This window comes from Diplodia seriata (genome assembly GCF_021436955.1).
Source record: "Diplodia seriata strain FDS-637 chromosome Unknown scaffold_12, whole genome shotgun sequence".
Taxonomy (NCBI): Eukaryota; Fungi; Ascomycota; class Dothideomycetes; order Botryosphaeriales; family Botryosphaeriaceae; genus Diplodia; species Diplodia seriata.
The window spans coordinates 1,207,764-1,235,719 of NW_027117319.1; the positions used below are offsets into that span (position 1 = coordinate 1,207,764).

Genomic DNA, 27,956 nt, shown 5'->3' on the forward strand with positions numbered 1-27,956 from the left:
ACGAGAGTCGCTAAAGGTACTAATAATAGTTTTTTTTAAATATAAGACGCCTAGTACTTAGGTCTAGTAAAGCTCTATAAGCTTCTATCTAGATAAGTTTAAGAATTATCTAGTACTTTTCTAAAATCTATATAATAAAGAGAAGTACGATACTTTTATAGTATTCTTCTACTTTTATAGAAGAATAGATCTTTTAAATAATAGAAGAACCGCTACTTTTATCGGCTATAGTAAAGAATACGAGCTCTCTAAGATAGATAAATAAGTATTTTAAAGTTTTTATAGCTTTCTACGCGAATTCTTTACTTACGACTATATAGAGAAGTACTCTAGTATCTACTAATATATCGACTTATATTATTCTATCTTATAAGAAAAGAGTAACTTAAATAAGAAACGAGTTAAAAATAGAAAACTATAGTAAGTAAATCTTAATAGTAAAAAAAGAGAATTTAAAGAAGCTCTTCGACGCGACTATATAAAGAGTAGCTAGTTTTTTAAGTAGAAGGCGTCGCTAAGAAGTTTAACCTTATCTATAGAAGTCTACTAAGGCTAGAAGGCCTTTAAAGTAGTAATAGCTGCCTTTCGCTTAAAGTACTAGTAAGCTATATATTCTTTCTCTTTATAGTAAAAGTACTAGCCTCTCTTAAGTATTACTTAGTACTTCTCCGCGAAGCGCTTCTTAAAGATATTCGTTCTACTAGTATTCTTAGGCTTAAAAGTAATAGTAGTCTAAGTAGCGGGGTTTAACTTCTTTAAGACCGTCTTAAAAATAGTTCTACTTATCTTATTACTACGGTCTACTATTCTTTACTTCTTCTTATTAATGCTACGTGCCTCGCGATCGACTATACGATCGTAGTTAACTAAGAATTTAAAGCTTCTCTTTATTAATATCTTATATTTAACTAAGGCTAAGCGTAGCTCGTTAGAGAGGCGAAACTAGAAGTTATTAAACTACTTAGTGCGAGAAAGATTAGTATTAGTAGCTAGAGTAATATACGTGGCGTAGAATTTTCTAAAGAATTTATTATTTTAAAATAGCTTACGAAGCTACTTCTTCTTATTCTCTACGTAGTAAGAATTATTAAAGATTTAAGTAAGAAGTTTTATAGTCGAATTCTAGGTCGTAACCTTCTTACTTCTATTCTTATAGAAGGGTTAAAGTACGGTATTAGTAAGGCTAATAGTACTAAAAAAGAGATATATAATCTTAGTACTCTTCTATCGAAAGTAGTCGGTATTAACCGTTATCTTATTTTTTATATCTATCTTTAACTTACGGAATAAGAGTTTCTTCTTAGAATCTCTACTAAAGCTCTTAGAATTAGAAAGCTTTAAGAACTTACTAAAGAATCTAGAACGTTTTATAAGCTAGACGAGAATATTTATAAGAATAGCGTTATCGATAGCGATAGATATAGTTAATTCTTCTCTTTTACCGCGATTTTTCTTATTTATCTATATTAGGCGGGCGTTCTTCTTAAATAGTCTATTAATAGCGGCGGCCTAGTTAAAGATAGCAGCGTTAAGCCTCGTAACTAGATTATCTATAAGTCTAGAAAGAGATAATAACGCATTATAACTCGTACTAAACTTTAATATCGAAGTAACGTTAATTTTACCGTCGAGATAGTTATATTATAGAGTAATTAAGCTCTCTAGATTAGTAGATATAGCGTTATTCTTTCGTAGATAATTATCTAAAAGTATCTTCTTAATAGCTTTCTAGAGCTAGTATATTCTTTACTCTTAAAATCTAGTGTTACTAAATTTTAAAGCGAGACTATTAGAGTTATAGTTATTATCTATAGTAGTAAGATTAAGTTAGATATTAAAAGTTAGTTTAAAGATTAAGTTAAAGAGTAAGTTTTAAAGTAGGTCTAAGTAAAAATTTTCGAAGGTCTATACTAAGTTAAATTTTTCTTAGGGTCTAAGTATTAGAGAGTAACGGTTTTAAGAATTCTAGAATTCTAAAGTCTTTCTAGATAAGAGTGCCTTCTCGTAGTAAAGTAGATATAAACGTCTACTTATAGTCTAAAGGGCTTTAAAGTTATAGAAGCTTAGAAAAGTATTACGACTATTACTAAGTAGAGTTAAAGTAGATACTAAAGAACGAAGTTTCTAAGCTAAGAAAGAAGAAGAGAAAGTAAAAGAAAGAAAAGTAATAGATATATTCTTTAACGCACGGTAACGCTTAGTAAGTAATAAAGAAAAAATAGTTAATTTAGCTTTCGATTACTAGATAAGTACTTAGCGAAGTCTAGTATATTACTCTTAAATATAGAGGCGTAATATAGAGAAGATAATAGCCGTAGATAGTAGTAAAGCGAAAGAGTAGTATTATAGCCCGTAACGAGCTATTAGACTCGCCGCGATTAACGTTATTAGATTTAGATTTATAATTACTATCTTTAGTAGTAACTATATCTTTAATATTCGCTTAATTTACTAGTATTTTTATATAAAATATAGAGCTTTTACGAAGAAACCGTCTACGCCTAAGATATAAGTAAAAAATATTAAAAATAAGAGTTAGCTATCGAGCTTAGTATTAAAGTTCTTTTAAAAAAGTCTTCTACTTCTTTATCGTCTTCTTCGTCTTTTTTTTCTTAATACTATACTTCTCTTATTATCTTATTTCTTACTTCTCGTCGTTTTCGCGCTACGCTCGCCTTCTTATTTCTTATAGGTTTAGCTTCTCTACTTCTTTTAATAGCTTAAACTAATCGTGCCGTTTTACTAGCTATAGATATTACTTTACTATAGGCGGCTTAATACTATATCGCTATAAAACGACGTTTCGCGTCGGCCGTAAGTAGATAAGTATATTCGTAAGTAAAATACTTATCTTCTAGCGCGTAGTAACTAGTAAATTATCTATCTCTAAGCTAAGATACTACGTATTCGCTAACTACTACTACTAAACGAGGCCGAACTCGTTTTTAATATCTATTCGTAAGAAGCTTATATTCTTATTCTACTACGTCTTACTCGAGTTCGTAGTATTTATATAGAGACTTAGAATTTAGATAAGCTCTCGATAGGCCTTATCGCCGTATAAATATAGTATATACGCCTTATTCTTCTCTATATTTAGATTCGCTAAAGTAGTCTTAATTTTACTATATCTTACTATCGCTATATCGTTATTCTTACCGTAATACGAGTAGTAGATTAATAAAATAAGACTATTTAAAGTAACGATACTCTAGTACTTAAAGCCGTAGTATTTCTTATATTCTAAATAGTAGATTCTCTAATTCTTTACTAGCCGATATATTCTCTAAAGCGTACTATCTAGAAACCTAAATATTCTTTCTTCTATTAGAGTATCGTTATTCTAAATAGCCTCCGCTATAAGCGAGGCGCGATCGTAGATAAGAATATAATATTAGCGTAGATTATTCTTAAAACGCTAGATAAGATACTTAATAACGTTGTTAAAAATAGTACTTATTTAGGCCTCGCTCTTACTAAATAGTTCGTAGGCATTTATAAGCTTTCTAGAGTAACTTATTTAATAAACGAGAACGGCGAAGGCTTTCTTAAAACTCGGGCTATATCTATTACGATAGATATTAAGGTCTAGACGAAGTAGAGAAAGTATTCTTCTAAACTTCTTCTTCTTAAAGCGAAACTAACGACGAAAGGCCTTCTTTCTAATATTCTCTAAATAGAAGAAGCGTCGTTTATACTCGTATAGAGGCCGATAGGCCTCTATCGACTAATAACGTTATCGTATACGGTACTCGTAGCGTTTATAAATAATAAAATATAGTAGAATAAGAATAATAACCTTATTAAGAGAATTTATAGTAGTAACGTTCGTCGAATAAGATAATATTAAGCTAAAAGGTTTAATATTACGCCGCTAATAGCGCTAGAATTTATTTCGCCTAGGTTTACCGCTAGTTATATTATCGCCGCGTTATCTGAACCACCCCACCCCTTATACAACCCCTTAAACAGCTGCTTGCGAAATCGGCCTATTCGCTTACATAGAAGAACGTCAGTTCTCGGATACGCCACGTGCTTCAAACAACGCCGAACCTATTGCCTTGGCAAGCGAGGAATCAGATGAGCCACCGAGCCAGGATCCGAATAAGCATAGCAGACCCGGGACAGCTACCGGGGATACCATTGCGCCACAGGATGACACCGTGCCGGACGTTCAGCCGACTATGGATAACCTCGGGGCGCACCGGAGATACCAAGCTCGAAGAGGTGAACTGTGGAAGCGACTGGACCAAAAAAGGAAATTCCACAGGTTCAGCCGGGAAACTCTTGAGGAGCAATTGCTAGCTCTCGAGGAAGCGATTTTCGCCATGGATAGTGCGGATGATGCCGCCGAACCTCAGGACAAGGAAACATGGACTAGGAACAGGAGAGCTAGTTTTGCATCAATATCCACTGAGGGAGGGGCGCCTCGGCCGTTGCCAATTTGCAAACTCAACCCACTGACATGGGACGAGTATGAGTCTGACCATCGCAAACCCACTTGGTCACAGCAATACGCTCTTGACCTTCAATGCGAAAATCAACTCGAACACATCACCGAGAAGCCTCATACGCTTCCAAATACGCACGATCCCGAAGAAGCCATGGCGCCAGAACATCACGGGAGAGCTCCTAGGAGTCGAAAGCCACTGCCGGCCCGAGTGAGAATCAACTCCCTTGCGTCGGCCACACTGTTCGATCTACTCGACTATCGTAGATACGTGAGGGATTTCTCAGGGTCGATAGAATTCGCGAGGCCTTTTTATGCCCTGGTCCGGCGGGAACCTATGGTGCGACAACAGCTGTGCGAGCTTCGCGAACTGCTTCGCAAAAAGGAGACGGAAGTCCCCATTGGAGAGACAACACCCAAGTCGGAGCCGCAGTTCAGATCAGAATTCCGTGACAGGGTCATGAACCGCGGATCAGACCTGCGACGCATGACCTTGGAGGAATGCAAAGCACTTGTGGATGGTACCCAATGTGTTCTGGATTTCATCGACGAGTACATCGTTCCACTGAAAAACGAGGTGGCCGAACGCCCCCAAACATTTCGATTCACCGAGCTATGGTTCTTGTTCCCGGTCGGGACTTTTGTGTATGTGAAGAATAAGAAGATTCCCCAAAAAATATGGAGGGTTAGGGATGCGGCGGGGGCCCGCCCGATCACGCCTTTGAACAATGACAAGCAAAGTGGCGGACGGTCTAAAGACAGCCATACCCCATTTTACTTGACCTGTTACTGTTTAGACTGGGACGGAAGCCGCTTTATCAGGGTGTTCAGAAAGTTCGAGATCGAGAGGTTCGGGGACCTTCATACGCCCCAGTCGGTGTCGTCCCTTCCAGTCATACCACTTGATTACGCTGTCCGCGACGGGCTGGTCGAGACTGAGAGCTTGAAAAGGCGAGGCGAAAAGTTCATCCAGTGCACAAAGCAGCGCCATCAGTACTACTCCGGTCGAAGCCTGGATACGACCCCTACTGGAAATGCGCTATGGAGAGGCGGAGACGGTACGTCCCTTCGGGTATCGGCCGAACGGATCGACAGCCAGGTCATGGTTGACTTTGAAAGAGCATTTGAGGCGTTGCCTGACTGGAGGCCTGTAAGCCAGGAATTGGAAAGTCTGCGAGACGAGAAAGACCCTCGCCCAGAAGAAACAGTTCCATATCCTCCTCCGCCGCTGCCCAGAGACGTTATCGATGATTTATCGTTTGAAGATGGAGATTGGTTCAGGGAGATACGAGATGAGCTTATGGATGAAGAGTCAGCCAAGTGGGATCGCTGGGACCGGCACGGGGTATTACCTTCGGAAGATGACCTCTTGCTCCTACCCGACAGGATATTTGCATTTGTGTTTCGCAGCAGAAGCTGGTGTAAGCCACTCTTCACCCAATTTCTCTAGGTTTCATACTAATATCTAATGAAGGTTGCCTGCAGCTGGGCACCGACCAGACAGGCCAAGAACGACTTCGCCCGGTAACAAGGAGAGACGATGCATGGAGCGACCTGCAGCTTCCGGAAGGCCACAAGGATATCGTTCAAGCACTAATCCGATCCCACTTTGTCAAAGAAGACTCGGAAGTGATGGAGTTTGATCTCATCAGAGACAAGGGTACGGTAAGAGCCGAATGTACGTTTGCGTATCTACTCACGCGAAACAGGCAAGGGTGTCATCTTGCTTCTCCACGGCGTCCCCGGTGTCGGAAAGACATCCACAGCCGGTAAGTCCATGCCCTCCTTGTTGATTTTATGCGTTGACCGGAAACTGAATTGGGATAAAGAGTGTGTCGCGGAGACTGAATGCAAACCTCTTTTGCCGATAACTTGCGGTAAGTTTTGATTATCCAAGATTCCATCCGGGAGCAGAAGAGTGATGCCCTGTAGGTGATCTGGGAATCACAGCTCGCGACGTCGAGGTAAAGCTGCAATACTCGTTCCAACTGGCCCAAGCCTGGGACTGTGTCCTACTTCTGGACGAGGCCGACATATTCCTGGCAGAGCGCACTGGTGATGACATTTCCAGGAACGCACTTGTATCAGGTAAGCAGCACTCTCCCTATTTAGAGAGCTTTGCTAATGGAAAAGTGTTCCTTCGTGTACTTGAGTACTACGAAGGAATTCTGTTTCTCACAACCAACCGGGTTGGTGCGATTGACGAAGCTTTCAAATCTCGCATCCACATGGCACTCTACTACCCCCCGCTTGACAAGCTCAAGACAAAGAAGATCTGGAGGTCGCAGATACGCAGGGCCAAAGAGAGGCACTTAAAGTTCAGATGCGACGAAGATGCTCTTATCGACTACGCCGACCAGCTCTGGGACCAGCAGAGCTCCGGGAAAGGCTTGGGCCCGGTGTGGAATGGCCGTCAAATCCGCAACGCCTTTAAAAGTGCAGTTGCGTTGGCAAACTACCACACGGCAGACGGCGAAATCAACCTGGAAGTCCATAATTTCGAAAAAGTTGCCCGTGTCTCCAACGAGTTCAACAACTACTTTTGGCGCGTACATGGGAAGAGGTCGGATGGCAAGATCGCCGCAGAGAACCGGATCCGCGATGATTCGTACCGCGTCAATGACATGGATCACTCTTACCAGCAGTACTCTGCACCTGTGGCAGACCCTCAAACTTCCCGTGGAATGTCCCGCTTCGCGTCCGCCCAGACTGGATATCCGACATTTGGTTCCCAGCCAGTACAGCAAGGACAACAACACCAACCCATATATCCCAGCACCAGCGGGCTGGGTGGTCAGCAGTTCTCCGGCATTCCCACCCAGGGCTATGTAGCTAACCCTCAGAGCCAGCACGTTGTCCAGCAACCCGGCCAAAACCAACAAGGACGAGCATATCAGCCTATTCAGCAAGCCCCGATACCCGCGCAGCAGCCACCCCAAAATTCGCAACACGCTCAGCCATTCCAAACTGTTCCGCAAAGCCAGTATGTGGCGCAACAGCAGCAACTGAGTCCGCAACTGCTACACCAGCAGATGCCGTTCTCGCAAATGCCCCCCGAATCACAACACCAGCCACCACAGTAGTAGCAGGCGCGTCAGTAGTATCTCGTTGGTCGAGCATCGTGGGAGTTCGTCATATGCGCTTGCTTGGCAAAAATTTGTGGGTGGCTGGCTTCAGAGGTATACTAGTTTGTTGCTGATGATGTGCACGCTCGTTGGCCGAGGTAAACAGCGGGTATGGTTTGTGCAGGTACCACATTTCGGATTCAGTTTAGTAAAACAAATACAGATTGTCTACACGAATTCGGGCATCCTGAGCGCCTAAGCTGGACGGAAAGTTGAACAAACGACAAGCTAACATGCTTTACCATAGGTTTATGTTTTATTTGCAGTATAGACCTAGCGATACCGCATTCCTCGGCTGTCCTTCCACCGGACATCCCACTGCAAGTCCTCAGAAGAAGGTCTTATCGGTGCAGAGACAGAAGTTGTCCTTGCCACTACTCAAAGTTAGCAACCTACACACCACACGTACGACCAAGCCAAGACTTACATGGAGTGACAGTATCCGACCTGGAACTTCTTGTCAAACGACTGAGACCTGCACTTCTCCGCGCAGGCGTTGTTCTTGCACGGGACGACGCAGACGGGGTTGTTGGACCACGAGAAAGATCTGGCGTTTGTCTCAGTAACAGTTGAACACAAGGGATCGAGTATGCTTACCCGGCCGTGGGATCGATGCAGCGCCCAAGCCCACATTCGGCAGCGTCGTGTTTCGCGCAGTGCGGGCCGTAGGCGTCTTGGGCGTAGCCGAGCGCCGGGAGGAGGGCGAGGAGGACGGTGGTGTACTTCATCGTGGATGCTGGTGGTCTGAGGGGTGCGCTATCGTGTTAGCTGGCGTGGAGCTGGTGAGCCACCTATACGTCTTCGATGACTTACCTGTGGGGTTGGCGGTGTCGAGGTGTCGAAGTGTGGAGGTAGCCTGGATTGTATGCAGTTTGAGCCTACCAGACAGTGACCTTTTATACAGACAGTGGCACTCGTGAGGTGAGCTTGGGATTCGGGCTGAAATCGCTGTCCGGTGACTCTGTTGACTCGCATACCGACTCTTGTCAGATGTGGCGCCATGGAAGATCTCCCGGCGCATCTCCCACCGGCAGGATTACCCATCGTTGCCGTAACGAGTCATTGAATTACCGCAACGAGTCGTGAATCTTCATCTGGTGCCTCATCGCTTGCTGCCTGCAAGTTTTGTGATGGGATGAGGGTCGTATTGCCGTTCGTGACCTGAGTAATAGAGTCGCAGGTACCATTTGTCTACGCAGCTGATCCCGTGATACACCCGTGTCATACGCTTGCCGGAAGAATTTCATCTCCGCCACCAAAGCGTTCCTCCACTTCTTTCCAATACAGCAGATGCCTTTGGCTCAGCTCCATTAGCTATTGCGGCGCGCAATCATCTAGACGGGCTGTATTCCCGTTGGTGTGAACAGAGCGCCAAGCTTGAAAACCAACAACTACTTTTGCAAAAGGGCCAAATGACTTTTCCAAGCACAGATTATGCGAGCGAGCTCGAAACATTAGCATCGGCTGCACGTATGGAAATAGAGCTTTAATTGGAGATCGCGTGAAACCTTCACGGAGTAAGCCGCAAAGGGACCTGCCACGACAATGGGTGCATGCCGCCTGGCTCGAGCCACTCCTTAAGATTTGAGACCCTGTGCCCAAGGCTCCCTTCTGAGAAGGTACAGCACGATTTTTAGGAGCTATCCATCGCAGGTTGCGAGTCGGACACGAGCGCCAGGTAGAAAGGCTTTAACTTCGATCACACCAGTCTCAAGCCAACATATCCTAAGGTCGTCTTGACTTCACAGAGGCCAGCGGAAAGCCTTTCCCGCCGTATCTATGTCCGCTAAAACATTCGCGGCACAGACAGGTCACAGGCAGTCTCTCAGCGGGCTAAGCGGGCCAACGTTCCTATGACCGGCGCAATTTCGCTCGAGACCCGCGATCTATCACATTTCCACGGTGTGGCTTTTCTTCCCCAGATGTCGTGTGGAGAGCTGTTCGAGAACGACACCTCCCGATAAATATACTAGAGCGTAGCCAAAGTGACGGATTTCGCGTAAACTTCTCACTGTCACGAAGCGAGAGTTCCCCTCCGTCTTGGACCCTGGAAGGGACAGTCCATTAAGTTTATAAGTCCAAAACGTGGCGGGCGCATTCCAAGCGCTAGAAGCTTCTAGAGTCATAGATACGAGAGCTAGAGAGGGTTTCCCCGCGGCGAAGGATTAACGTCTCGTATAGGTACTAATTAAGGTTTAGCGTGGGGCCGGGCTCTCCGTCGGCTTGAATCTATCTACACTCAGTAGATGGACCCTGTTCTAGATCTCACCAGCGTGCTGCCTATACGAAGGGACAGGCTGGGTTAAACTACTCTTGGACCTGTCACATTCTGACAAGTGCCGAATGAGCTAACGTGGTCGGACTAACGTTGGTGGATTGAAGTTTAAGTCACCCCATGGGCCCAACGGTTTCCCCGCCATCCATTCCTGGTGATAGGATATACAGCTTTCGCTTGCAGAAGTCGGGCTCAATGGAAACCTAGGTCGGATGCCGTCATCTTGAGCAGTCGACAAGCTCTGTAATTCCCGGGGGTCACCAAATCATTCCTTGCCAGCCGCAGCCGGATACTCGCGAGGGAATCCACCATCTTCTTCTGCTGGCCCCTGATTCTGTTGCTGGGCGGCTGGCTTTCATCTCAAATTTGGCCTGGTGCTCTGTGCAGGCCACAGGCGTAAGTATACGCGGGACAGCGGCGGGGCAAAGGAGAGCATACACGTGTAGCGTAGAGATATTTCATGCCAGCTATGCAAGGCTTATATGTGGCAGAGACGACTGAACGCATGTGTGAGTTTTTCCCAATGGCAGAACTTGCTTCGGGCACCCGAACAAGCCTAACCACGCTGGCCACATACGTGTTCGCACTTCTCGCACTTTCCAGGCTCTTCCACACCGTCTATGGCTACTTCCAAAACTCTCTTCCCCTTCCACGGCCCGTTCGCGGTCGAGCTTTTCTACAGCGGGCGTGCGGAGAGGATCCTCTTGGGAATTCAAACTTATGGAAGGTGGTAGTAAATACAACGAGCAAGTACGACAGATCCGTAGTAACACCTGAAGGGCTAGACAATTTTCACAACATGCTTCTGAACACCGTCAAGCTCCCCCGCCGCTCTGAAGTCTCCGCTGCAACCCCAAGATCTTCCCACCCGCTCATACACATGCTCCTCCATCCTCCGGAAGACCAATCCGTCCTCATCATTGAACGGCATCACGAACAGCTCCTCAGATAAGTACCACTGTTGCCTCTCGACGTCATCAAAGCTCACCAGTACCCGAACACCTCCACCAGCCACGCTCGTACCGGCACAAACCGCACCTTCAACCCACCCCAGAAGCTCCTCCGACTCCACCCCGGCAGTCACAAACCCCAGCAACAACCCTCTCAAACGCAGCACCCCCGACCTCACCCTCCCATACTCATCTTCGGGATCCACCAACTCCACCTCCACCCCCACCACCTCCACCAGCCCCACATCCACTCTCCTCCTCGCCGATACCGAACACGCACCGTCCATGCTCGCCCACGACCAGCTGGGCGCACGCCACTCCCACTGCCTCCGACCACCACCCATCCCTACCTCCGGCCTCCACAGCAACTCCCCCGGCAGCGCCCTCCGAAAATGCCCAGCGACATACTCGCCCTTGCCCCCAAACAGCGGCGCCACCCTCCTCGCGACAGCAGCAATCGCCACCAGCTTGTCCTCGCGCGGATGCGACAGCTGCAGCGCGCTGTACCGCTTCACGATGACGTTCCAGAAGCGGGCCGGCTTGCCGCGGGCGTCGGTAGGCACGTCGAATGGATCGTACACGGCCAGCGGCCGCGACGGCGACGCCCTGCAGCCGCCCGGCCGCAGCTCGTCCAGCCAGGCTACGCTGCACTCCCAGAAGACGCGGTCGCCGCCGAAGTGCAGCACCCGCGGCGCCAGCAGCCGCTCCTGCAGCACCCACGCGCGCGATGCCAGTGGCTGGCGGCCACGCAGCTTCTCGGGCTCGTCGGCGGCGCTGCCGACGGTGCAGGTGCGGCGAAGGAGCCTCACGGTGCTGTGCTGCAGCGGCGACGGGTCCCGCGAGGCGAAGGCGCCGTCCCATGGGGATGCCGCCCGGTCGATGGCGATGTTGAGCACGCAGTTCTGGTAGATCGACGCCATCTGGATGGCGTGCAGGGACCAGTCCGCGCTCGAGCCCGCGCCGTGCTGCTGGATGCAGAGGCTGTCGATCCAGAGGTAGGCGATGTGCAGGCGCTGGCAGGTGACGACGGTGTCGCGGAAGGACGGCGGGAGGGCGGCGGTCGCGATGCCGTCGGCCATCAGGGACGCCATGTTCGAGGCGTCTAGCCTGAGGAACGTCGGGTTGGGGCCCCAGCAGTGGCTGAGGGTGGCATAGCGCCCGGTTGGCTTTTCGGACGCCGTGTCGATGAGGCGGACGCGGTCGCTGGACTTGTTGATGTGGAGCAGTCTTTTGGGATGCCAGCTTGCGTCTACGTCCGGGCTGGCTCCGCATTTTCCTTTGTGGTCTCTGAGACAGCTGTCCAGCCACATGGACATGAGACGGGTTAAAGAAGGGTCGCCCGTGTTTGATGGTATGGCCTCAGAATGCTCGTCAACTCTGACCCGCCACGGCTCGTGTTCGACATCTGTCTCAGCCAGGGCCATTGCATCGTGGAATCCGGTGGATGGAGAGAGGTCGCTGCAACAGTCCTCCCATTCCAGGTACACGGCCCCCATTGGCTTACCTCGGTACTGGAACGAGAGGGAAATGCTACGCAAAGTAAATGTCAGGTAGGGACTGCCACTTGGAGCATCTGATGAATCATCGTTCTGCCGTTCAGCCTCCTCTACATCTTTTAACAGTTGGCGGCAAACTTTGCACCCTGACCGAGCGGCTTTTGATAAGTCGGCCAGATCCTTATGGTGCAGTCCATTCTCCACGCCCTTCAGGATTATCGAGATGCACAAAGCGCAGAGCATCTTCCGTTCGTCGTTGAAGATATGTACTGTACTCTGGCAACCAGCTTCCAGTATCAATTGTGCGGATGTCGAAGTCAACTCAAAACGAAGCTGTCAAAACAAAACGAGGTCGAGTTTCCCAAGAGCAGTCTCGGTCGGGGAGAGCAATATTGTCTCAGACTGTCGTAGGGCACGCGGCGTGCCGTCTTATTTAGATCGATGGACTGTGGACCTTTTACTCTATTTTCGTCGCCGGCTGTGGGTCCACCGACGTTCTCATTGGCAGCGCAAGCGAACCGACTTGATGCACAGTGTGGGGTGTCTCATCCGGTTCATGTAAATCATGTCCCATAAACGGAAAGCGGTTTGCCGATTGCTGCTGCCTGGCGATCCTTTGCCTCGGTTTTCCGACATATGTTGATCGTGCCAGAGCAAGTTGCCCACATCTATCTCACAGAGATATTGAGCATACTTGATTAAAGCCCAAGGTCATCTCTTAGTCAGTCTCCCGCACTTGTTCCTCCACGGCATGTCCTCTCTCGCTCCCACCATGCAGATCTTTCTCAGAGTGTCGGTAGTAAGATAGCTATACCCATCTCATGTCCGATTCTGGCACAAACACTAAAGATGCGTGGCTGATGGTGAAAGAGAAATCGAGGGTGAGGACGCGTCCAGGAGGAGGTATGTGACTGTGCTTGTCGGAGATGGTAGCGAATGGACATATGGATAGTAAGGGCCAGGAAACGGCTGAAGATAACAAGCGGAGTTTAGTCTGTGGTTGAACGTGATGAGTTTTGCCCAAACCAGTCATAAAATGACAGGGAGTTATAAGTTGGCGAGACTGTCGAAGTATGACAGAGGTCCGTCCATTCAACGTAATAGTGTATATACAAGCCCTAATTACCGGGACTAATTCCCGGAGCGGATACGGACGCCACCCCCACTACAGCCCTCCGCTAAGTCCTGCAACCTTCACCGCTCTTACGAACGTCTTCTTTCTCGTCTTGCAACGCGTAGCACCTCAAAAATATCCGTGACAAAATGTAAGACTTGAAACCTTCTCTTAGATGATATCGGCTGGATCTGGATGACAGAACCTGGCGAAGCGTTTCAACCCAGCAATCGCCCCCACAAGCCACTTCAGCCTTTCCACAACTACCTTACGGCTCGTCCTCCTGCCACGTTGCCGACTGTCTACACACCCCCAGCCGACCACCCATCCAGCATCACCCACTCCCGCGACTATCCAACTCCAAAGTACATACGTCCACCACGCCACCATCACGGCCGGCCCTCCTCCACCCACCAACCGCCCCCAACTCGCGAAACTCCACCTCGGCGCCATGCCCGCACTCACCCTCGACACCCTCCCCCCTCTCGCGCGCCGCATCCTCTTCTGGCCCGGCCGCACCCAAACGCACCTCCGCATCCCCCTCGCCGTCTCCTTCCTGCTCCTCTCCCTCTTCGCGCGGCCCTGGCTGCGCCCCTGCTACGACGCCGTCGTCGCCGTCTTCTCCGTCTCCCTCCTCGGCGCGCTGACGGCCGTCATCTACGTCCTGCCGGCCGTCTTCGCCCTGCGCGATCTCGCCGTCGTGGCAATGTACGTCTGCGGCGCCGCGGCGTGGTTGCGCGGGGAAGGCGAGCGGCTGCGGCTGAGGGTGGCTGATGGGGAAGTGGAGGGCGGGGTGCTGGGCGTGGCGGGGCTCGTGGTGAGGCTGGGGCTGCTGGGGGTGGCGTGTTGGAAGCCTGGGGTTGTTGGGGGCGTGTATGGTAAGGTTCTTGAGGTTGGGATGCGCGTGATTGGGGCAATTGTGCGCGGCGCGGTCGTGGCGGTGGTGGTGCGCGATTGGCTGCTTGTTGTTGCGCTTTTTGTGAGGGGCGCTGTTGATGAGTACCGTGAGCGGCGGGAGGCGCAGGTGGAGGGGTAGGTGGAGGGGAGGTTGCTGTTCTTCCCGAGCGTGTTTGTGGTGGGCGGCAGTGTTGCAATACGTTGCTTTGAGGATGGAAGTAGATGGATTGGTACTCCGGTTGGAGGAGGGGCGTGGAAGCTGTCTACTGCTACAACGCTCATAGTGCATAGTGCAATCCATGCCCATTCACTCCTTATTTCTCCACACAGCGAGCGCTGCTGATCTCGTCGTTCTGGCTTCCAGTGTAACCCCAATCACCCCCGACGCGGAGGTTGGCGTTATCGCTGTCAAACCACTGGTTCGGGCCCTGGCAGTTGTCGTCCCTAACATGGGTCAGTCTCCCAAACCCTGTGATCACGGGCTGTTCGCTTACTTGTAGAAGCGGCAGTTGAACACGCCAAGCTTGAAAGAGCTGACATTATCCTTCATTGAGGTCGGGAGCGCCACTATAAAACATCAGCGGCCGCAATCAAGAGTTTAGGGTCGTGTTCCGACTCACAGCACTTGTCGTAGGCTTCGATGGACAAATCAGCCCAAACGCCGTTGAAGTCCTTCTCGGACCAGAGTCTGATGGCCTCGCGGCTCTGACGGGCCTCCAGCTGACCCTCTGGGACGGCCACGGGGCTGGCAAGGCCAGGAAGGATAAGGGCCATGACGGCGGAGAGAATGATGGTCTTGGAGTACATATTTGAAGGTGAGCTGCGGAGAGCAAGTATGGTCTTGGAAAGAGTGGAAGAGGATGTTGAGCTTGGATGGCCTTGAACTGCGGCAGGCAAGTCGCTACATATAGTCCTTTCCCCGACCGATTCATCACAAAGTCCTGCTTGGGTTGTTTTCTATGCGACTCAGCATCCTCTCTTGGCATAGAGGTTGTTGGAAGCCGGTGCCCTTTCGTATTCGGATACGTGATAGGGTAACTGACTAATTGTATGTTAAAGTTCGACGATCTATGGAGGCCTGATCCCACAACGACGTCCGCGCTTCGTGGTGAGCCAACATCATGCAACAGTCGATTCAACATATAGATACCAGCACCTTGGCAAGGCCAAAAATCCTCTTATCTGTTCGTGTTTTGTCAAGTTCCAATTTCCGCAGTGTTCCGCCACGTACACAGCGACGTCGAAGGGCTGTGGATGCAGTGATGCGAACACAACAGCTTGGCTAAGGACTGGACGTATAAAGCTGATGATTGGTGTCGGTTTCAACAACCCATCCCAAAAGCTCATCCGTAGCCCGCTCCTTGGTCACCCCTTCCAATCATGCCTTCGATTCAATCTCTCTTCCTCGCCGCTCTCTGCGCGGCCACGGGCGCTCTTGCCGTCACATGCGGCTCCAACACCTACACCGACGCCCAAATCAGCAGCTGCGTGGCCGACATCAAGAGGTGGGATGAACGCCAGGGTCCCGGAGCCTATCCCCACAAGTTCAACAACTACGAAGGCCTCGCCTTTGGCGCCTACACGGGCGTCCTGTACGAGTTCCCGCTCTTGACTTCGGGCCCGTATAGGGGAGGTATGTGATGGCCATGCTGCTTTGGAATAGGAGAAAAGAGCTGACTCTCAACAGGGGCTCCCGGCGCGGATCGCTGTGTCGCGGCGTATGACGTCAACACCAACACGGCCACGAACCTTGGAGCCATGACGCACACTGGTGCTGCGAGCAGGAACGGCTTTGTCAAGTGTACTTAGTCGGAACGGGGATAGCTTACTACACGCAAATATCGTTGTGTTGATTTCTCTGCCATGTTGTCTGTCTGTGCATCTCTGCCCGTGACTGCTGGCCCCTGTGCATCTAAAGCAATAATGCAAGTCAGTGTATGCAGTGAAGCAAAGCACTTGACGGTGACAGATAAGTGTCGGTACGTCAGCCAAGAAAAACAAGGATAGGAGGGAAATTACAGAAAACCAGCTATAGCACTACACGCACTGTGTCGAGCTGAGGCTTATTCGTAGAGATGCCGCAGTCTTGGGCCAGTGCTGTGGCCAAGGCAGCCCGTATAAAGAGAGTAGCTACTAGTGCGGTTGGCCTTGCGGATAAGCGAGGGTTCGGCGAATGGGAGCGTGTCTGCATTACAGCACGACTCGCCCACACGAACGCCGGAACCCTGCGGAACAAACACAGCGACTCGCTAGACGCCGTTTAGACTTCTCTCCGTGTCCATCTCCAAGCCCTGATTCCAGACCACCCACGTCACCACCTCACCCGCCACGCCTTTCCGCCTCCCGCATGGCCCGGACGCGGCTCTCGACTGAATCGCCGACCACACCGCCCCTATAAGAAACGGGACCGAGTCGCTTTCATCACCACGCAATCCACACCGCATGCACCACGACTCCGCCGCCATGACCACCACCACCGCATCCCAGATCCTCACCGCCGCCGTCACCCGCACCACCACCCCCGCCGCCGCCGCATCGTCCCTCGCCGCGCCCGCCACCGCCGTCCTGTCCGACCCGCAGGCGCTCGAGGACGCGCTGTGGGACATCTGGAACGCCGTCCTCGGCACCGCCACCCACACGGCGCCCGAGAGGCAGGGCCCGCTCGTCGACGTGCTGGACGCCGTGAAATCGCTGCCCAGCGGCGACGATGGCTTCGAGTTTTGGGGCGAGAGGACGACGTGGGAGGAGCTGCCGTCGCTGGGCATGGTGGTCCGGGAGGTGTACGGGCTGGGTATGTTTTTTTCTTGGTTTCTTTTTTCCTTTTCCTTTCTAACTGTGTGCGTGCAGAAGCGGACAATGCGGGCTCCGGGTTCGTGAATCTCAACGCTTTCGCCGCGAGGTTGACGGCGGCGGGCGTGTGCGATCTTTCGCTCTACGGCATCTGGACGCTGCGGTCGGTCTTGGAAGACCGGGAGCCGGGAGAGGCCGCTGCCGAGGAGGATTCGAGGGGGCTGGTGAGCGCGGCGGCGTGGTTCGCGTATGCGGGGAAGAGGATGTGGGAGTTTAGCGCAGAGGAGAAGGCTTTCGACGGGGCGGTGGCGATTCCGGGGAAGAGTGTCGCCGGCAAAAATTGGAAAGGGTATAGCAAGGCGAGGTGGGAGCTTTGGGTTGAAAGATTCAAAAAGGCCCAGGCATTGGCTGTTGCCGGCGAGGAGAAAGCCCTGGTGGAGAAGGCTGTAGCAGAGATCGATACGATTGCGTAGAGGAAGCCGTACTTTACCGCTTCCCTCGTGTCGATTTGCCAAGGTCCACATTGCTAGCGTCGAGACCGTAATATAGACCGTGACTAAAATACCAAGCACTTCAAAACTGGACGTTAACTTGCTATTAATAGCAAAATATGGATTAAATGGTTGAATACGGAGATAGAGCGGAGTTGATTGCCGTGGATTATAAATGTATGATTTGGGGGGTAGTGAGTTGGCGGTGCGGGGTATGTAGTTGGTTGAATGCCAGTTGCGGTGGGTCGGTGGTGTCTTCTATGCTTCGATGCAGTACGCGGTCTTACGCTCCGCATCCGTCTTCGGCCGGCAATACGGTGTCGAGGCAGCTCTCCGAGAACGTTTGTCTGGAAGCTTTTTAGCATCCTCGGCATCATGAGCGTCTTCGCCTTCCTCAGCGTCAACGCCATCCTTGGCCTTCTTACACTCCTGGGACTCCTCTTACTCATCATTCTCGTGGTCTGCCTTATCTGCCCTCCTCTTGCCTTGGCAGGTCTTGGGCTTCTGAGTATTATTATGGACGGGTAGTGAGTTCGAGAAGTGGCGGCTCACCACCACGTGGCTACTCTGGAGCGTGGCAACGCTGGTTGAAAAACTCGACAGCGACGCCAAAAGAATCGAAAAGATCCGACCCGACAATGGTGGATCAGTCAACTGGCGGCAACCGTGTAATAGGAAGTGCGGTAATGGTGGTATCAATCCTCCACAAAGAAAGGTAGACTCTAAGGAAGCAAACCAAATTCTCCGGTTGGAGACATATTCCACCTGATTGCACGTGATTCCAAAAGGCGGAGAGAGGTAGTGGGATAGAATTCGTAGTTACAATGGCAGGTTCCTACAAAGCCTTGAATCAGCGTGCCGCTTGGGCCAGTGGTGAGCAGCTGCGGATGGCTCGGGTTGGCGGGGGGGTCCAACACGAATGACATTAGGTTAACCCATGCGATGATATAAGGCAATAGCATCCGCCTTACTTCTTATCCAAGACATAATCTTACCACCAACGCAAATGCCCGTTTCTTAGCCACGGTCGCACCGCTTCGCCACCGTCAGCTCTACCAGCGCCGTCACTGCTATATCGCACCACCGTGCCGGTCCCTAGAAGCCACAGTCGTATCGCCATGTTTCTTTACTACCGTCGCTATTCCATAAAAGATAAAGCTCTACACACAACTTGCGCATCTATCTGCAGACCGTCTTCCGCCAGGGTGTCGCATGTCTCCCGTCATTCTTTCTTTTTTCCCGTCACAGACTCGTATAAGGCCCCCGGCTCCCACGCTACTGCTTCAGCTCAGATTTCCCTTCGCCTCTGACCCATAGCGTCTCTCTTCCAGGCACCGAGACTTTGAGCCACTGACAGCTGAAAACCCACCATCATCATCACAGCCGGGAAGTGGCCAACCGGAGGGTCGACACAATGTTTCACCGTCAGCACGACACCGTGATCGACCAATGAAGTGCGGTTTCACTCATCTTGCAGCTTGAGGCTCCGCTAAGTACTGCAGTTCAACCGTAACGGCAAACGATGTTTCGCAAGCTCGCTTCAATCCGGCCAGTTCTCATTCTCTCTACTGGACTTCACCATGCATACTCCCAATACACCGTTGTGGTCGGTGCTTTAATTCGACGGCCTTGCAAGATAAACACTTTGTCTCCGACGGATGAGCGACAACAATGCTCCGCTTCACCGGCCTTGTCCATTCCCTACACTGTACCGAGCCGCTTGCGGCTCAACGGCACGCTAGACGAAGGAGCCACCCCAAAGCCACCAGGTTCACGGCCTGCGGGTGGTGAAGATTTACCCCACACAAATCCGTCATCATGATGCCCCACGACTCAGCCTCAGACCACGAATTCCAATTTCGTCTTCGCCTTCCTGTTCCGCGCCCCCGACAGATGAAACACCAGGCTCTCGCCGCCCCTCGCGAAGTGTCGGGAGGCCAGTGCAGTAGTAGTCTACACACTGAACTGAGACCAAATAAGCATTACGGCTGATACTTTCACCGCCGCCACTACATACCAGAGCTACATGTCTCTCATCGCGGCGGTGCCGCAGCCGGAAGCATGACGGGTGGTCAATTCCATTCGCCACCCGCCGCAACCGCCGCTCGTGGCTGTTTCTTCTCGTTGCCACCCCGGCGCCAACGGCGTGCCTAACGGTCATGGCGGTGTTGCAGTTGAGCCTGATGTCGAAGAGGTTCCGTTGAAAAACACTACAGTGGCAGCCGTAGAGGGTAGCCAGCTGATCGGCCGATAATGTGTCCGCGGGCAGCAAGAACGATGATATGGCAACCTCGTGGAGCCGTACCAATCCTTTGACCTACCCGACAAGAAGCGGGGAGATCCGAATGGATGGTGGAGAATCCCGTTTCATTATTTTCGCGAGGTGTTATACCACCAATGCAAGATCATCATAGCTGTATCTGGCTATTCTAAAAATGCAGTGGAATATCTAAGCGCAATGCGGCTTACTGGCTGTTTCATACGCAGGTAGTTCACCGTTCAGCCATATGGTAAACGCGGGGGCCGTCATCTTTAGGTGCAGCCGCTTTTTCCCTCTTAGGTTGGTCTTTTCAGAGTGTTAGAGCGCCGCGTGCGTCGACTTTTTGCTATGCGTATGTAGCCAACCCACGGGTTTTGCTAAGATAAGTCGAACGACGTCGAGCGCTCCTATTCTCTGTGTAGATGCAACCCGACCATATACACAGATCTACCGCGAGAATCCTAGGGCCTTCCGAATATCAGGCCCCCAAATATACTCCTGTGTTAACTGAACACAGAATGTCGAGTAACTCCTATTCCTTCCATCGTCACGGACAGTGCTCCTCTAACCATTAGCCCGGCGACCCAGTACACCCTGAGGAGCCGTTTTCGCTTCATAATCCGCTGCTTTTGGTGTATATAAAGCCCGCGTTCCTTCCCATAAACCATTTCTACCATCAAACAGTCCATTGGCATCTCAGCTCAATTGACCATCGTCCATCATCCTTGCCCGACATGCAGCTCACCACCATCTTCGCCATCCTTTCCGCCGTGGCTCCATTCGCCGCGGCCCACTGCTGCGTATCCCAGAACAACGGAAAGTGTGCCGACGGCACCTGGGGAACGCCATGCTGCGGGTACCGCAGCTGCAACATCTTCTGCTGCGCCTGCGGAGGCGGTATGCTGCAAATTCGCAACAAAGAGCCGTAGACAGCTAACGATTCGGTGCAGGTTGCCGCCACAGCCGTGCCGCCGGGTTGGGCGAGGACACAGCGGCCGGGGACACGGCTGAAATCACCGACACCGAGGCCTTCGGCGCTGCCAACGTCGATGGCACCGGGAATCTTACCTTGCTCCAGTACACCCAGTACATGGGCGCTGCCGATGGCGACCAGGTCTACGTCAACTGGTTCAACAAGTAAGTGGTGGCGCCACCTCCGCTGTGCAGCCGCTTGAAGCTGATTTCTCCAGGCATGACAAGAATGGCGATGGCATCGTCACTGCTGACGAGGTCCGCCTTGAGTAAGGCGACGATGGTGTTACTCTCGGTTTTCTTGCAGAAGTCACGACACTCGTTTACCAGACTACAACGCTCGTTTATAGTCATGACGAGGCAGCAGGGATTGTCTCCAGTCCGTTGCAGTTTTACAAGGGGCAGGTCATCCTTCCTGCCGAGGCGGATGTGCCGGTCTACGCAGCGTAGGAATATAGGTCAGACAGAACATGGGAAACGCCTTACATGATCACAGCTTTCGTTGTTACGTTGACCATGCAATTTCCCCAACACCCTTCCCGCGATTGGCATGGCAAGTCCGGCAGCCGCAGGATTCTCGAAGCCCTGCCCGCCATGACGTTGGTAATCGTACCATCCTGCTTTGAGTATATGCCGTGGAATATGACAGCACGGTACTACTTGTCGTAAGAGACGGAGAGCTCCCTACTTATAGCGTATGATGCAACCATATAAGATCAACCGTTCGCGTGCTCGTCTGCAACACGCCCGCCTGCGATGTTCTTTCGAATCCGCCACCTTCCTCTTGCTTCGGCGCAGTGCCGCCATTACTCCCGTCTGCTTATACGCCAGAGTGCAAGCGCCACAAATCGCCTTTACCTAAAGCCGCAGCTGGTTAGGCTTACTTATAAAGGTAGCTCAGGTGCTGTCTTACTATTTACAACGTAAGCGTATTAACGACGATTAAGTATGTTCTACTCATATAACTAAGATCTCTTCCACGGATAGATCCTGTAAAAGGTCATATCTTGGTTTCTTCTGACCAAACATTTTTAGTGAGATTGGGCCTTCGGCATTAATCGGCCCCCTTTCCCGTTCCCACTTTTCAATCGCACGCTTCAAGCTCTCCATGCGCTCATCCTCTCGCAGCGGTGGGCCCGAATACAGACCAAATGCCGGGTTCTTCCTACAACGGTCTAACATGGTCCCCAGCAAATAGGGAACAACCTCACTTCGGCCGCGGCTATCGTTCAACTTCACGGTCTCCAGGTACTCTCTCGGGAACGCCTTCCACGTTATTCTCGCGTACCTGTGGAGGGCAGAGGCGGATTCAAAGGCGGCCACCGTCTTCCCCTGCACCTCGTCGCCCCTCCACCGCGCCCAGGAGGCCAAATCAACCAGATTGATGTGCTTGCCGTGCAGCAGCTCGCGACACCGGTCGACGTCGGCCGGCAGCCTCTTCTGCGGTACGCCCACGGCCTTGCACAGCTTGCGCCAACTCTCCAGCTCCCCGACGTGGTCACCAAACGCCAGCCTCAGCTCGCCGACCAGCGCGGCGCCATAGTCGGCGTGCGCCTTTTTCATCGACTCCCACCCGTCGGCCCAGCGCCTGGCCTTCCGCAGCAACGCGAACGACACCCACGGCGGCAGTAAGGGTTCGTAGTGGAAATGCTTGGGCATGGCCAGCACCCGCTCGTCGTTGTAGATGTCGCCTTCGACGACGTCCCAGCACTTGACCCAGAGATGGTCCGGCAGGTCCGCATCCACGTACACGAGCCGCATGTGATCGCGGCTGTTGTCGCTCTCGTGGGCGCGGAAGAATCGGTCGAGCGGCGAGTAGACGGCCTCGAGCGCCGCCGCCCGCGCCGCGTGTTTGTCGCGCATGTGCTGTGCCAGCTTCCATGGGCGCTCGAAGCCGGCCGTGGACGCGCAGAGCGGGCACGTCAGCCGGGTTGGTGAGTAGTGCGTGGGTTCGACGTGCATCTTGAGCCTTTTCTCCGACTTGAAGGCTTGCGTGCAGTGGGGGCATTTGAACGGGTTGGCGTTGGAGCTGTGCTGGCGACGGGTGATGGCGGCTTTGTGCGTCAGCCTAGGCAGCGCGGGGGGGCTTAAGAGGCTTACTGTGGACGGTCGTGATGAGCCTCGTTGCTTGACCAGAGGGCCGGAGCCGGGAGCCGGCCAGTCCCATGGCGCTAGCTGTTCGGAGCAATTTGGGCGGGAGCAGCAGATGGATCGACGACGGGGCGTGCGGGCGAAAGCGACTGAAGTGCGGCCGAAGCGAGGCTTGGCAGAATCACGTGACATGTCTGTTACAGCATCATGATGCATCTGGACATGATTCCGGCATCCAAGACTCACGTCTGTGTCCGGACAATGGATTCAGCTACTGTGATCCCAAGAATGTCTCGAGGAAGCTTTCGACAACTTGCAGACATTATCCGCGTTTACGATCAAGGCTACATGTATCTGTCATGTAATCATATTGTCATATTCTGACACGCGCCAAATAAAAAAAAGATGACCATCGTGTGTACGTAGACCGCAGTCATCCCCCACCTCTCCACACTCTCACACCCAGCCCTACTCGAATGTCATGGGCACATCAGCCGGGCTCGCTTCCGTCAATTGCGTCCTCACCGCGACCAACTGCGCCAGTGTCATCGGCGTCGACCTCGGCGTCCAGCCCAGCTCGGTCGGAAACCGCTCATTCCCTGCACAGTCCGGTCAGCGTCGCCCGCACGCCACGTCCCTCCAGCGCACTTACTGAAGAAATACTCAAACAGATCCCTCTCCGCGCCGGGCGTGTCGTCCCACATGAGAATCGACAGCGCCGTCTCGCCCATCATGATGGGGAGGTTCGTCTCGGTGACGTTGAACTCGGGGTTGATCTGGCTCATGGCGTACGCGTGCCTGGTGCGGGCGGCGGCGGTGGCGTTGACCGAGAGGAAGGTCGCGTTGGCGCCGAAGAAGCTGAGGAATGAGTCGAAAGTATCGGCATCGAAGAGGTTGCTCGGGTTGAAGTAGACGTCGGCGCGGGACATGCTGGCGTCGTGCTCGATGACGTCGTGGGGCTGGAGCATGTCGAGGTCGAACCACTGGTGTGCGGTTTCAGCGGCGATTGGTGGTCGGCGGATGTGTGGGGGAGTGCACTTACGGTTGCGTTGGGGAGGGGGTTCGTGGCGGGGGCGGCCGCGAAGAGGGTTGCGGCGAGGGCGGCGTCGATGTTGAGGCCGTCGCCGAAGGCGCTGGTGACCTTGTCGAGGGTGATGTTGCGGCCATCGTGGGGGAGGAAGCCGTGGTTGGCCAATGTGTTCAGCGCAGGGCAAGGGGCGCGGACTGTGGGAGTCAGTATGTGTCCCTCATCTTGGGCGGGAATGCCGCACCGTCTCCTTCGCCTGGGGCAGACCAGGTGAGATGCTTCGGCTTGAGTCCGCCATCTCTGTGGCGGATGGGAAGGGCCTGGTGCACCGGCAGTCTTCCATCATCGCGAGCGAGGTGCGAGAAGGCCAGAGCAGCCGGGACAAGGAAGCTGACAAGTGCAAAAGAGTGGTGCATCTTGATGGAAAGCGAGGGTAAGCAAAGATCCGAAGTGGCTTGATCAGACCCCGAAAGCCAGCTTCATTAAAATCATTCTCGGTGTAGAGCTCGATGGGCGATTACTCTACATACACACCGCCCACATTACAAAGCACTCCCATTCAGCGGACTAGTTGCCACAGTCCCATATGCATGGAACGTCCTGCCCCCGCAATTGCCGGGTTTAGGCAACATCTCGTCCGGTGTTTCCAAGATCTCCCCACCAGAACATGTTGCTCCTCTGGCTGCAATTGGCTCGATGATGGACGGCGTGCAGCCGGACCGTTCATGGGCAAGTCAATCGCCCCGCTGTGTGAAATCCGGAGCAGTCGATTGGCCATGTCAACAACTCACCCCTACGCGCATCGCGTGTCCCAGACGCAAGGGCCGTGTTTCAACCATCCGGCGGCGTGATCGGATGCACGGCCGGACGGGCCGCTGAGCCCCATATATTGAGCTTGTTTGCCTCCTGGCGCGTTTCGGGCCCGCGAGACGAGGGTCGGATTACGAAAAAAGCGCCGTTGATTGGGCGAGTCCCCGCTGTGCACGTCCCAGCGTCGGCGCTGCGTGCTGGGGCATCCGTCCCCTTTCGCATTTCCGCTTGTTTCAACCAAAGCTGTCGGCGGTGGAAGGGTCTCGATCATGGGCACTGAGGCTGCTTGGCCAGAAGAGGCAAATTCAGCGAATGGAGTCAAATTCGAACCGAGGCTGCTGCGCCGCGCCTCCCCCCTGCGTCGTTGCTATGATGCAGTCATCGGCCAGCGGGTCAGTGGGCAGCCGAGCCGAGCAACAATGTGCCCTCGTCCGCAGCATAGCGACATACAGCTCGGGGCATTCGTCCATATAGTCCCATACTCTCGCTCCTCGCTGTGATCATGTGGTAGAACATACCCGCCGCTTCTTCATCTCCATCTTTCCATCCTCTTTTCACGAAGCCTCCCGTCTCTGCGATCGGCAGCAGAGAGCTCTCCAACGCGTCATTCACTTCTTGTGCATAGGCTCAGCGGAAGGCTGGAGGCGACGGCTGGCGGCGGTGGTGGTGGTTGGGAAAGGCTGCGGCTACATTCATTGCAAGGCAGGAAGCAGTCGACGTCCGGCACGCTCAGAGGACGGTATATTGGCGGAAACAATCAAAAACCACGAGCGGCGATACTGTCCCGTTGCGGCAGTAAGTGGGCGACGGCTGTCATGAAATGACCAAGCGGAATGTCGGACATCGGGGGTGAGAGGAAGCCGGATCTCTCGGTTGATGAGACAGTTGACATGCTCGCGCGGTGGGAACGGCAGGTGGTACAGTGCCTGCGGAGGATGCAGAATGGCGGTTGGAATCAGGGCGGACTGTCGGCGGTTGGAGAACTGCTGGTCAGCTAGCCTTGCACCGCACCGCCGACCCTTTCGGGCGGCGTCGAGCGGCTGCACGGCCAAGGCCATCTGTTGAATTCCACCAACGCCAGGCAGGGAAGCAGTGGGACAAGGGAAAGATGGAGTAACGTGGATCACAACAAGTCTACGACTCAAAGACAATGGAGACTTTGCCATCGGCGATGTCGTCCTTGACTCTGTCCTCCACGTCCTTCAGCTCCTCTTTCACAAAAGCCCTCAATTCTTCCTTGACCGCTGTGATCTGGTCTTCGACCCGTAAATCGACAATTTCGTCCACCTCGTCCTTCGCATCGTCAATATCCTGGCTCAGTTGACGGACTTGTCTGCCGAGATCCTCGTTCTCTTCGCCGAGTGCCTGCATCCGCTCTTCCACCATCGACATGATCTCCGCCTTGATGCTGTGCGAGAGCTCGACGCGCAAAACCTCGCACCGTGCGTCCAGCCGTTCGTCGAGCCGCTTCAAGAGTCGGCCTTCCAGCTGTTGTCCGAGATGGCTGACCATGTCGGTAAATTGGTCCGTCAGGCCTTTCTTCATGTCTTGAACAATGAGCTCGAGACTTTGGCCTTCGTCCGATAGACTCCTGCGTCTCCTCTTCCTGGCTACAGCTACCGTGTAAGCGTAATCGATGCCACGTGTTAGAACTGCACAGACGCCTTACCCTTGTGCACGGGCTCTGGGGGAGTGAGGGCAAGCTCATCGTACGACGGTGGACTTGTGGCGGCGGCGGCAATGACCCTAGAGGGCGTGAACTCGGCACCTTCGATTTGCAGGCCCCCTCTTCCGCTATACAGGCTCGCCACGTCCGCCAATCCCGGGTGTGGCCGCACGCTGCCGGCCGAAAGAGCGCGGACAAAAGTCTCGGCACTATGCATGACGCTCTTGCTGAAATACACGGCGAAACACGTCGTCAGTGCAAGCGAGTGCAGGGCATCGACGGCGTCCTCGGTTGACTGGTCTTTGGGAACGAGGGGTGTAGAGGGAATAACGACGACGGGGTTTTGTCGAAGATTAAGCCGAAGGCCAATCGCTTCGCCAAGGCGGTCTTGGACTGGAGCTGGCACGTCCGACTTGATGCGAGCAGACTCGATGCGGTCCGGGGGCACATGGAGGAAGAGTGGCTTGGCACGAACAGAGTTGTTCGGCATAAAAGGGATGCGAAAGCGAAGAAAGGCGGTGTTGTGCTCGGCTCGAAGGTCACAGGTTACGCGGCACAGCGGATCGAAGTGGATCAGGAATCTCGTCTCGTTGCGCTGGATGCATTCCCAAGAGGCCACGGCAGGTTCGTTCGTGACTTTCACGGTGACACCAGGCTGAGGCGCCGAGGTCGAGGCCATGGTGGCGGGGCACTGCGGGAGGTTAGCATGAATTGCTGTGGCGAGGTCAAAGGGAAACGGGTGCGCAGCTTGCACAGCAGTCAGCCCCCTGCGTGCGCCACTGCCGACGGACGAGAACCGCAGTACCGCACACGATGTTGCGGATGACCGCAAAGCGCCCGCCGACGGCAATTGGCACGCGCACCCTCGGTAGGCACGGCGGGCGGCGAGGGCAGCAGCAGCGCAGTGGACAGACCCCAGATCTTCCGCCAAAGGGAGCTGCGAGATGCAGGCGTTTGGTGGGTAGACGCCGGACAGGTGGCCTGCTTGCGGGTGCCGACCGCCCAGCACGGCAGATGGTACACGTGCAGCAGAAGTAACGGGGTGGACAGGCCCCGGGTCGTCCACAAAGAGAGTGCCGAGTGGGTCGACGGCGCCGTGGCCTGCTCGCGAATGACCTCCACCCGACAACGCGCTGGTGCCCACGGAGGGCGGGGGACTGGCTTCGTGTGACCCGTGCGCGAAAGGGGTGCCGATGCGATGGAGATGGCGATGGCGATGGAGATGGATGCAGCGGTGGAGTGGCTAATGGCGAGAAGCCAACGGCAACGTTGCGGGCGTCGATCGATTTTCGCGACCGGCGCTCGGCGCGTGCGTCTTGTCGGGCCGATTTATCCGCTCTCGCTAAACCTAGGTTAGCGTTAGCTACGCGTATAGCTTTATTTCTATAAGTCGCGATTAGAGGTATAATTAAGTACTTAGTACTACTAGTACTACTAATACTATTAAGTACTTATTTATCTATTTATTAAAGTATTTAATACTACTAATTAAAGTTTATTTAATTTAAATAGTAGTATAAAAATTTATAATTATTATAGTTT

The 27,956-nt window shown here is 52.6% G+C and overlaps 6 protein-coding genes across 6 annotated transcripts; 1 reads left to right on the top strand and 5 right to left on the bottom strand.

Annotated features, from left to right (window-relative positions):
* Positions 1 to 6,082: 6,082 nt before the first annotated feature.
* SLS55_010462 (uncharacterized protein) lies at positions 6,083 to 7,533 on the top strand (the record flags this gene model as incomplete). Its single annotated transcript, XM_066781844.1, is given in 3 exon segments — positions 6,083 to 6,087; positions 6,103 to 6,110; positions 6,401 to 7,533. The coding sequence occupies 3 exon segments, from the start codon at positions 6,083 to 6,085 to the stop codon at positions 7,531 to 7,533; spliced, it is 1,146 nt and encodes a 381-aa protein (XP_066628127.1).
* Positions 7,534 to 10,631: 3,098 nt separating this feature from the next.
* Positions 10,632 to 12,116, bottom strand: SLS55_010463 (uncharacterized protein; the record flags this gene model as incomplete). Its single annotated transcript, XM_066781845.1, has 1 exon — positions 10,632 to 12,116. The coding sequence occupies one exon, from the start codon at positions 12,114 to 12,116 to the stop codon at positions 10,632 to 10,634; it is 1,485 nt and encodes a 494-aa protein (XP_066628128.1).
* A 2,681-nt stretch (positions 12,117 to 14,797) lies between these two features.
* Positions 14,798 to 15,114, bottom strand: SLS55_010464 (uncharacterized protein; the record flags this gene model as incomplete). The annotated part of the gene is made up of 2 exons (XM_066781846.1): positions 14,798 to 14,874; positions 14,928 to 15,114. 2 exons carry the CDS (start codon positions 15,112 to 15,114, stop codon positions 14,798 to 14,800), a joined length of 264 nt encoding a protein of 87 aa, XP_066628129.1.
* A 6,663-nt stretch (positions 15,115 to 21,777) lies between these two features.
* Positions 21,778 to 23,103, bottom strand: SLS55_010465 (uncharacterized protein; the record flags this gene model as incomplete). The annotated part of the gene is made up of 2 exons (XM_066781847.1): positions 21,778 to 22,874; positions 23,097 to 23,103. The coding sequence occupies 2 exons, from the start codon at positions 23,101 to 23,103 to the stop codon at positions 21,778 to 21,780; spliced, it is 1,104 nt and encodes a 367-aa protein (XP_066628130.1).
* Positions 23,104 to 23,456: 353 nt separating this feature from the next.
* On the bottom strand, positions 23,457 to 24,354 carry SLS55_010466 (uncharacterized protein; the record flags this gene model as incomplete). Its single annotated transcript, XM_066781848.1, has 3 exons — positions 23,457 to 23,894; positions 23,954 to 24,135; positions 24,183 to 24,354. 3 exons carry the CDS (start codon positions 24,352 to 24,354, stop codon positions 23,457 to 23,459), a joined length of 792 nt encoding a protein of 263 aa, XP_066628131.1.
* A 1,528-nt stretch (positions 24,355 to 25,882) lies between these two features.
* Positions 25,883 to 26,631, bottom strand: SLS55_010467 (uncharacterized protein; the record flags this gene model as incomplete). Its single annotated transcript, XM_066781849.1, has 2 exons — positions 25,883 to 26,358; positions 26,625 to 26,631. The coding sequence occupies 2 exons, from the start codon at positions 26,629 to 26,631 to the stop codon at positions 25,883 to 25,885; spliced, it is 483 nt and encodes a 160-aa protein (XP_066628132.1).
* Between the last annotated feature and the right edge of the window lie 1,325 nt (positions 26,632 to 27,956).